Raw genomic sequence first — 10,529 nt, forward strand, 5'->3', positions numbered from 1 at the left:
CATAATTATACCTAAATGTATATATCTAACTTGAGGATATTTCTTCCTAATTCTTTTAATTTTATCTTTAGTAACTAATGGAATTTCTGTTAATCCACCTCTAGTATTTTTAGCGACTGTATTGCCACTAATTTTTTCTATGTGTCTTTGACTCGATTTCTTCAATTTATAAATTTTATATATTTCTTCTTTAGAAATATGATTTTTATTTATTTATTCTATCATTTCATGAGAAAAGTCTTTTCTTCTCCAATTAAATTACCTAATTTTATATCTTGTTATTCAGATTTAGGGATTTCTTCTAATTGGTTTTAGAACTACTTCCTACATTAAATATAAGTATATATTCTACATTATCTAAATCGAATCATTTTCGATATTAATTCATATAATCTTTCTTGAGATTTATTTCCTCTTCTAAACATATTTCTAAATCTTCTTCTTCAAGAGTTTTAATCATTTTCTTTGCATTTTTCCTTTGTTAGGACAATTTGTTGCTATATGACCTTCTTTATCACATATGAAACATTTACATATTTGTTTTTTAGATTTTTTAGAAGTTTTTCTTCTAAAATTTTTTTCTTTTTATTATAACCAGTATATTTTTTATTTCCTAGTTTCCATCTAACTAATTTATATCTTCTATTTTTCTTTCTATGTTTATTACTCTTTCACACCTTATGTGTAACACCCTTACTCCTCCCAACACCCGATACAGATGAGAGATGTCATTGGAGGAAATTGGGTCATTACATTGTGCCAATTATTGCCATCTTGTATACTCTCCCTCAATACCTATTGTTTTTCCATTCGAAGCATCACCTATTTTGACTAAAGTTATCATTGTCACTAAACCCTTTTACCTTACAAAACCCACATCTAAGGTTGCAAACCTAAATTCTTATCCACTCCTCAGTTTTTTAAGCCTTGCTTACCACACAAGTCAATCCAACTAGTGTTAACATCATCCTGTTAAATGTGTTAAGACATGCCTATGCTTACAATCGACTATATTAACTTATATTTCCTTCCTACCAGCTTCTCTTTGTCAACTATCAAACTATCATCCATAATACTTTGCCTAACTACAACTTGTTTTGGAAACCTTAATAAGTTTTCATTATTTTCCTTAGCTTTCTTGTAATTATTTGTTTCTATTTCTTTCTTTTCATATGTTTGATGTTATGTTTGCTTATGTTCTGTAGTTAGTTTCTTCTCCCACTTAGATTGGACATACATTCTTCAGCTTCATGTGATGCGTAGTGATACTTCATCATTTTCATCACGTGCTTTAAAAAGAGAGTCTCATTGTTCTTTTTCTTTGCATCAATAAATATTGAGGACAATGTTTAGTTCAAGTGTGAGGTAGTGATACCTAGTTTTTAGGATTTTTGAGTGTTATGTTTGTTTTGTAAGTTTAGTGATGAAATTTTATTATATTTGAAAAAGAAACATATTTTTTTTTCAAGTCTTTATATGTTTGCATGGTGGTTAGTATGCAATAATGAATTTTATAATGACTTCATTAGTATAAAGCACGATTTGCATTTTTATGTTGTGTTGAATGCCATTGGTGTATTGGTTGTTGATTTAATTAGAGTCAGAGATGAAATAGTTATCTATGTTAGTTTAATAGATAGGTTATGAATGTTTAGTGAAATGGAAAAAATGATTACACAATTGTACATTCCATGTGAGAATTAGTTAATTTGGATTGTTTTTTAAATGATAGACTCTAGTATGCTTTAAGTTCTAAAATTTGATAACTATAGATGGTTGAAGCTTGTGGTTAATTTGAATAATGAATTGGAATGACTTGGGCATTTTTTTTACCTAGTTATATATTTATCTCTAGTACCTTGATTTGAGCCAATTTGAGACATTTTTCTTTACTAACCTTATTTTATTTGAATCCTTAGCCTAAACTGAGCCAAAATGCTTAGTCTATCTCATTCCTTTCAAATAGCATAAGCACTAGTTGTACTGGTGATTGGATGTTGAACTATACATGCCAAGGTATTTGGTAGATACATTTTGGAGGTAGAGGTAAGGGAAAGCTAAATGTGATTTAATTTCTCAGAAAAATATGTTTAAAGTAAAAGAAAAACAAAGAAAAGATAGAAAAAGAAGATTTACTCAAAAACAAAATGAAAGGAAAAGAAAATGAAGTGAATTCAAAATGAAAAATGAAAAAAAAAGTAAAGTAAAATAGTACAAAACCTTTGAAAATACATAGCAAAAGTGTTTTAGAACCATGTTTAGTTTTCAAAAATTCGAAGATAAGGGTTAAGAGGGATAGATGGAGTTGAATATGGTTAAGTGCTCATTTTTTAGGAAAAAAGTGATTGGCATGATGTGTTCAGCCAATTGTAAGGAAATTTAATGCTTTTCTTAGCCATTTTTAGTCTTCATTTATCATATCCTAGGGCAAAAACATAATTTTATATGTCATAGTGCTTTGTATAGAATTTGGACAAGGTTTCACTACCTTACATCCTTAAAGTTTCAAATATTAACATATGAAGTTTGGATTGCTGTACAATATTTTTCCTTTTATGAGAAATTTTGAGAATAATCCAAGCTTCTATTGCAGTTACACATGAAAATATGCATGAAGCCTAAAGGGTTGACTCCACAAAAAAATTGCATTAAAGACCCTAGAGTTTGCATTACTTATATTTTCTTCATCACTAGTCCAAGTTACTTCAAATTTAGGGGTCTTCACACTAGTTTTATTAGTTTTTGATGGTTCTCAACCAATTAGAATTGAGCATCAAGCTTTTTCATCCATATGCTTGATTAAAGCCCTCACCTTTGCCTTCTAATAAGCATAATTAGTGTCATCCTACATAGGGGGTCTCAAGACTGGTAATTTTTCCATCTTAATTGTAAATCAATAATAGGATTTCCACTTAGCAAATCAAATATCTAGCTCTAATAACAATTTATAAAACCAATGAATTTGACTTTCAAATTTTCATTCATTTACAACTAGGTAAACTGGCTAACAATTATAAAATAAGAGATGAACACAAAAGTTTGGTTATGCAGCTTGAAAACTTCATATGTCTGCAAGGCCTATTCCAAAGAGTAATCCACTATAAATCAACAAGTACAAAATGTGGTTTAAGTTCAACTCACTCACCAAGTTGTAACCTCACTTCTATGCTTCAGTCTAAATCATTCTTCCACTAAGTCTTTCCCCCTGAAAGCTTAGTAGTAAACTAACGAACATAATAGTTCACTTATACAAATATGCACCAAGAATAACTTGCTTGACTTGATTTTTACACGATATATCTTCTATAATGGATGGCTAAAAATCCCCAAAGGTATATTCATTAAATAACTCCAAAAGATTTGGTCAAAATATATCAACCAAATATGGAAATTTACATGGCCTACTAGATGTTCATGGAGTTGCAACTGACGTCGCATATAACACTTATAACTAGGACCTGGCGTCGCATATAACCCTTATAACTAGGACTAACACAAATAAACCAAACTTACATAGGAATCAAGTCCTGTTAAGTTGTTGAAGCACTATTGGATGAGCATTAGTTTAAAGGGATTAATCATGGTTGTGTTCCATGATTCAATAAGGAAGTTAGTACATGCAAAACCATAAGGAATTCAAAAGAGTATAAATAAATAATAAACGATACAAAAAAAAAGAGGCTTGGTCGTGATAACATAATATCCAAAAGAAACTATAGGCCTCCAATCTTCATCGCGAATCAAAGGTAAAAAAAGCAACAAAATGTAAAATATTGTACATTAGGGGCTCTAATATGTGAGGGATCTAGGCTAGCCTCTAACCAAATTCCCTCTATTAACACTTGAGTTGTAAACGCAAAGAAAAACTTCAACTTAAACTAAAAGAATCTTCAATCAACCAACTATTTGAGTTCTTTTCTAGAGGGGAATATTAATTGAAGGATTGATAAAAAGGAGGGAGAACAAGCGAACTTAGCTTCACAGTTGGAGCCTAGGCTAAGAAATGAGTGTCAAAAACTCAAGAAAGAGGAGAGAAGCATAGGCGAAGTCTAATCTTATTAGCAAATGAGTTGGATTAGGGGAAATCTTTGGTTATGGGGAGAAGCATGTTCTCAGGTTGGGAAAGGCGGAGTGGTGGGTAAGGTGTTTGGAGGGGGGTTAGAAAAGAACAGAGATGGATATAGAATTTATACACTAGTGACATCCCAAACGAGAAGAGAGGAGAGAACGTCTCTCAATTGCTCGCAAGCCTAGAAGAGTTGAATCATAATACATATATAAATTTTTATTTAAATTCTCTAATAAATCACATTTTAACAATCAAGATTTTTGCTAGAAGTTGTTTTAGTGATTAAGTTTTAACGGATTTTAAGTAAACTAATTAAATAGCCAAATTTAAAGATTATTTTATTATTTTGACCTGGTATATAGTTTTTGTTTGGGCTTAAGTTTTGAATTTGGGATGACTTCAAAGTGGTCATCTCATCCATTATTTTCATTTGTTTATAAATTTAGGAGTTTACTTGAAAAAATTTAAAAAAAGTTGATTTAATTATTAAGTATAATAATAAATTGCTTTTACTATTTTATTGTTAGATCATTAAATTAATAAATTTGTTGTGTTCTTTAATCTTTTCTATTAAAGAAAAGGAAAAGCAGTTGTAAGCTCTATATCAAAATGATTGTCATATAGGTGATTTATTAGATTAATATTTGTGTAGAATTATTTATAATTTCTTTTCATCAGTTAAGTAAAATAAGAGGAATTTGAACATGTTCCAACTTGAGTTTTTACATAAATAATAATGTTAATGTGAATTAATAATTAATAGTTATTTATTAAATTAAATAATTAATTTTAATTCAAAAAATTAAATAAGTGATTTGTAATTAATTGTGGACATATATTTAGTTAAAAAATGTTCTAAAAATATGCAAGTTATAAATTAAAATTTCATCAACATTTTAACATCATTATGTTTACCTGTCAATTAAATAAGCTATTCATGACAAAATTTATAATTGTTGATGAATATATTTGATTATATATTAATTTAGTAAAAAATTATTTAATTTTGTTGACGAAATATATTCTTTTCCGAGGGAGATTTTATCCCCATCTACTGAAAGCTGCATACGATTTATGGTGGAAAGTGCCTCCGTCACGCCCTCAACAATTTAAAATAAGCAAAATAAATCGCATGCAATTTAATTTATAAATTAAAAATAACAAAAAATTAAGCCTAACACAAACATAAACATGCACATAATTTAACTGGACAAACTTGAATGCAATTTTAAAAATCTTAACATAAACCTAACAATAAATAAACAAATAAACCCAAACAAGAACTATATTTATTCAAACTGAATTTATTTATAACCTAAATATGGACCGGCTAAATCTAAAATCAAATAACGTGCTACCAAATTCTAACTTCCAAGTAAAGCAATAGCCGCTTCTGTTCGTTGAAGAGTTAAACATCACATGAAGTGCAGTATTATGATTATTATTACTATTGTTATTATTATTATTATTTATGTACAAGAAGCTTACCTCAACATTTAATTTATTTTTAATGCAACATGACGAATATCAACTACTAATAAGAAATTATAAAAAATATATAAAATTTACCTTCATTTTCGGACAAAGATATGGGACAAATATTGGAGATATCTTTTAATCGGAAGTTCCTGTCTTATACATAAGATACAAGTCAACTATCTACTTTGGTTGGCGATAACATCAACAAGCTTAGACTCGTTCCTCCTTTGGGCTACGATTATGGGTGGATTCGAATATTTCGTAGCTACATTAAACTCTAATTGAGCATGATCGAATCTACAAAATAAAATAAAAAGTAAAAATCTCTTAACTTTTACTTGATTATATAGTTATTGTAATTTTTCATTAAATTTAAATAATAATAGTTAAATTTATTAAATTAAATTGTATTATTTTTAAAATTTTATATTGACAAACATAAATTTACATGTATAATGGTAAAATAATTTGTGATTTTAATAAAATGTTAAAAAAACACTCATTTTAATTAATAAATTTAAAGATTATTGTTTTAATAAATATTAAAATTTTAAATTTTAAAAATAAAAACTACATGAAGAATAGAAAAACTCAAAAGTGTCGATAATAAATTGATGGAATTAGAATAGAAAAAATTAAAGTTACAGCTTATATATAATATAGAGAATAATCTAATATTTTCACCTTGAAAAATAACATAATTTGTAAAAAAAAAAATCTTCTAACAAACTAAAGACCTGGTATATCATCGGTCGTTACCGGAAACATATATTTTATTTATTTGTTTGTTTTCTTTTTACAGTTTAACTCACGCAAAGAAAATTGACGGCAAAAATCATTTAATTCTCACGGAAAAAAAAAAAAAAAAACCCAAAACTTGGAAATTGGAAGCTATGAATTCAGTTCTTCTTCTCATCTGACTGTAGAGGCAACAGTATGAGCCCACCATCTAAGGCTGTCTTTCATGTCAATCTCATTACCCAAATCAGGAACTCTCCAATTCATCAATGGGTTTGTTTTTCTTCTTTCTGAAACTTTCCAGGCTTCTGAAAGGTAAGGCCTTGAAACTTCATCATCATCATCATCATCATCATCGTCATCTGCTTCTTGGGTATCTTCTTCTTGACTTTCTTTCCTTCTTAATCTTTGCAACCCTGGAATTATCTCAACCAACCTTGAATCCTTATTATCTTCCTCTGAGAAAACAAAGCCAAGATCCATAAACCCTTTTAACTCTTCAAACTCCAACTCTGACAAGCTCTTACTCCTCCTACCTTTCTTTCTTCTCGTAAATCTCATATTACTACAAGTTTCTTTCAATTCTTCTTCTGCGATTTCTTTGCCTGAGATGGTTTTATGGAGATTTGGTGAGTGGAGAACTGAGTCTGGTGAGAAAGAATCATAAGAACTTACGAAGCTTGTTCTATTTAAGCTCAATTGATCACTCATGGATCTTGAATGGAGAGTACTTTGGGTGCGTTTAAGCTCTGGTTTTGACGAGTTCCCTTCAGTTTTGCGATCTGGTTTTGGCTCAAAACTCGTAGATGTTGATTGAGATGTCTGTTTCTTTAAGATTTCCATCTCAAACCAACATGAATCGAAGAGATTCATTATCTCTTCGATTTCCATTAAAGTCACCTCAAAAGTAAACGAATGAAGATACTCTCCGGAAATTGTGAGGTTATGGTTTAATTCAGACCTTAAGCCTAATATAGACCCTGTATGTGACCATAATACACTTAAACATGTATATAAATAAGAAACAATTCAACCAACGAAATGGGTATTATGGTAACAAGACATTGAATTTATAAATAATTAAGTATGCTATTAATTTTGTTTTATTTATGTTCTGTCCGACTACGAGAGTGGATTGCTTTTTCCTCGAAGACAAAGTGATTCGGAACCTGCGGACTTAACGTGGCTTTAAGAAGAAGCAAAGTCACAAAAGCGAAGAATTATTGCGTGAGGTGAAACATATTATCGTACATCTTTTAGGGAATTTTATTTTTCTTGCCCGGATAGGAATTTTTATTATTTATTTAGAAGTTAAATATGTTTTAATAATTTATCTTGATTTTATATTTTTACTTTTAATAAGAATAATTATACGCAAAGTGACGAGTATGTGTTGATTTTAAGAAAAATTAAAATATAAGTTAAAATTTTGATTATTTAAAGAAATAGACGGATTGTAAATGTGACAAAAGGTATCTTGGAAAAATATTTTTGAAAAATACTTTTTACGAAAGATACTTTTTTGACATGTCAACTCTCGTAATGAGATGGTCACGTATTATTATTTTTATCTCAAAGTTTGAATCCTATCTTAATTCTTTTGACATGTCAACCCTCTTAATGAGATGGTCACGTATTACTATTTTCATCTCAAGTTTGATTCCTATCTTAAGCACTATTTTTAATTTCATGTTGATTCAAGTTTTTTCTATTTATTTTTCATATTTAGTTAATATTTTTAATTAATAAACATATTATTTTCAAGTTATTTTATTTTTAATTAATAATTTTTATTTATATATATAATAAATGTGTAATTATAAATATATTTCATTATATTAAAAATATTTTTATTTATATAAACAGAATAATAAATATGTTATATAATGAAACCATATTAAAATATATATATCATCATAAAATTAAATATATTTTCTTTTGAAGAGAGTATCAACAATTTTTTATTTTTATATAATTTTTATATGTCGAATATTTTTTATCTGTACTATGAGTATAGTAAATTTTAATATTATAAAATCAAATAATTATTTGAATGTCATTATTATTTTATATGTATAATATTTTAAATAATTATTCTAAATACCATTATTTTTATATGTGAAATATTTCAATTAACTATTTCAAATATCACTATTATTATATGTGAAATATTTTAAATAATTATTTCAAATACACACACAAAATATATAATACTAAAATTTACCACACTCATGATATAAATCGAAAAATAAATATTTAACATATAAAAATTTATTTACTAAAAATAATTATATTTGAAATAATTATTTGATTTTATAAATTTATAATTTACCATACCTACAATGTAAGTGAAAAACAATTATATTTAAAATATTTTACGTATAAAAATAATAATGATATTTGAAATAATTATTTGATTTTATAATATTAGAAACTGGATACGAGTTTCTTTAGGCCCATGAATGTGATGGGCTTAAACTACTTTAAGACAAACAACAAGGTCAAAGGTCAAACAAATTAAACCAAGATTCGATCAAAGCCAATATGTGAGGATGAATCTTTTCAAGGAAAAGAGGAATGATGCATGCATGGAATGGGTGAAATGCATTAAAGTCATTTTAACCAAGTTGTCGATTTTCAAGCTGAAAAGATTATTCAACTTGTGATAAATTTTTGGATAGGATCCAAGAATTTCTAGATTAAGATCACTCAATTTTGAGTTCGGGAACTTAAGTTATGATTGTTTTAGTTGAGACTATGCGAGCAATATTTCTAGATGGGATTATTATAGAAGTTACGAGTTTTGAGATTTAATTTGAGTTTAAATCATATTGGGTTTGGGTTTTAGGCTCAATCTTTATTATATATGAGCTCAATATTGTATTTATCAACTCTTATTATGTATTTTAAGTTATTTAGAAGTTTTATGTCAACAAGAAAGTTTAGTTTAAAATTACTTCTTCTTTAGGTTAATTAGAGTTCTAGCATACTTAAGAGTTTTATTTAGACTTATTTAGCTAGTCTATATAAAGGCCTTTACATTGAACACAAAGAAGCAACTGATTATTATTCAACAACTTTTCTTTTGAGTTCATAAATTCTTTGAGTTTTTCTTTTCAAGAATTTCTCTTAAGTCTTTTTTTAGAAGAGTTTTAACAATCTTTTCAGATTGTGGGGATCATCTTCAAATTTTTTCTTGGCAAGTTTTCTTCCTTGGAGGGGAAATTAGATCTGCTTGAAGGGAGTTGTGGATTCTTCTTATTTTTAAGGCTTCTTAGGACTTTTATATGCCACATTCTATCTTTTCCATCTATCTTATTTATTTTCTTTCTTTATTATTTTAATATTTGATTTATCTTATTTATTTATTTTAATTGTTTTATCTGACTTGGATTCGATTGTGTTTCAAGTTGTGTCAAAATCCAAATTTCTTTTTAAACGTCTGAAGCCCTAAATCAAATTCGTAACTTGGATAAACTTTATAATCTTGTTTTGCACTTATTCACTCTCATCTGTATCATTTGGTATCATTTTCTTGGGTGTTTTAGGTGTTTTTTGTTTTTTTATTGTTCTTATTGTCTCATCCCAAAAATCTGGTTAGAAGAAATTGAGTTAGTAGTTACTTTCTGTTTTTGAATTAAGGTTGTTGGCATTTTGTTAAGTAATTGATTCGTTTCAGTGGATAAGTACTCTGGATGTGTGGTTGAGGTATTGTATTCAAATATCTACTTTTTGAATTTAGCCATTTTTGTTCATATCCCTTTCTCTGTACATTTGACTTAAATTATATTTTCATTCAATTTATATTAAGAATGAGTCTACTAATTTAGGCTCCGTTTGGTAACCTCTAAAAGCTTTTCCGTAAAAGCTTTTCAGGCTTTTCTGATGTTTGGTTGGGTGAAAATAAATTCCTACGGTAAAATATTTTACATAAGTTGGGAAAATGAGGTCTTCTTTTAGGAAAATGTCTTACCCTTTTGAATTCGGTAAGATATTTTCCCAAAAATGATAGCCTTTTTCTCCCTTTCCCGTTCCCCTTCCCTTTCTCATTGAGTTGTAAATCATTTGGTCAAGGGAGAACCGAAGCCATTTTAGCAGAGCCCAGATCTATTTTCAATGTTGAAGAAGCCATTACATGAACCTCTCCCTTTTTTAAATCCTCATCTTGAAGTTTCCGCCATGGAAGCTACTTCCTTCAACACTCACCATTTCCCATCCATCATCACAAAAAGAACATGAGCAC

At 28.2% G+C, this 10,529-nt stretch overlaps 1 protein-coding gene across 1 annotated transcript; it reads right to left on the reverse strand.

Moving 5' to 3' along the window:
• Window positions 1-6,303: 6,303 nt before the first annotated feature.
• Window positions 6,304-7,335, reverse strand: LOC108485651 (high mobility group B protein 1-like). Its single transcript, XM_017789504.2, has one exon. It carries the CDS (start codon window positions 7,175-7,177, stop codon window positions 6,461-6,463), a length of 717 nt encoding a protein of 238 aa, XP_017644993.1. The 5' UTR covers window positions 7,178-7,335; the 3' UTR covers window positions 6,304-6,460.
• Window positions 7,336-10,529: the final 3,194 nt, after the last annotated feature.

The sequence above is a fragment of the Gossypium arboreum genome, chromosome 6, assembly GCF_025698485.1.
Source record: "Gossypium arboreum isolate Shixiya-1 chromosome 6, ASM2569848v2, whole genome shotgun sequence".
NCBI lineage: Eukaryota > Viridiplantae > Streptophyta > Magnoliopsida > Malvales > Malvaceae > Gossypium > Gossypium arboreum.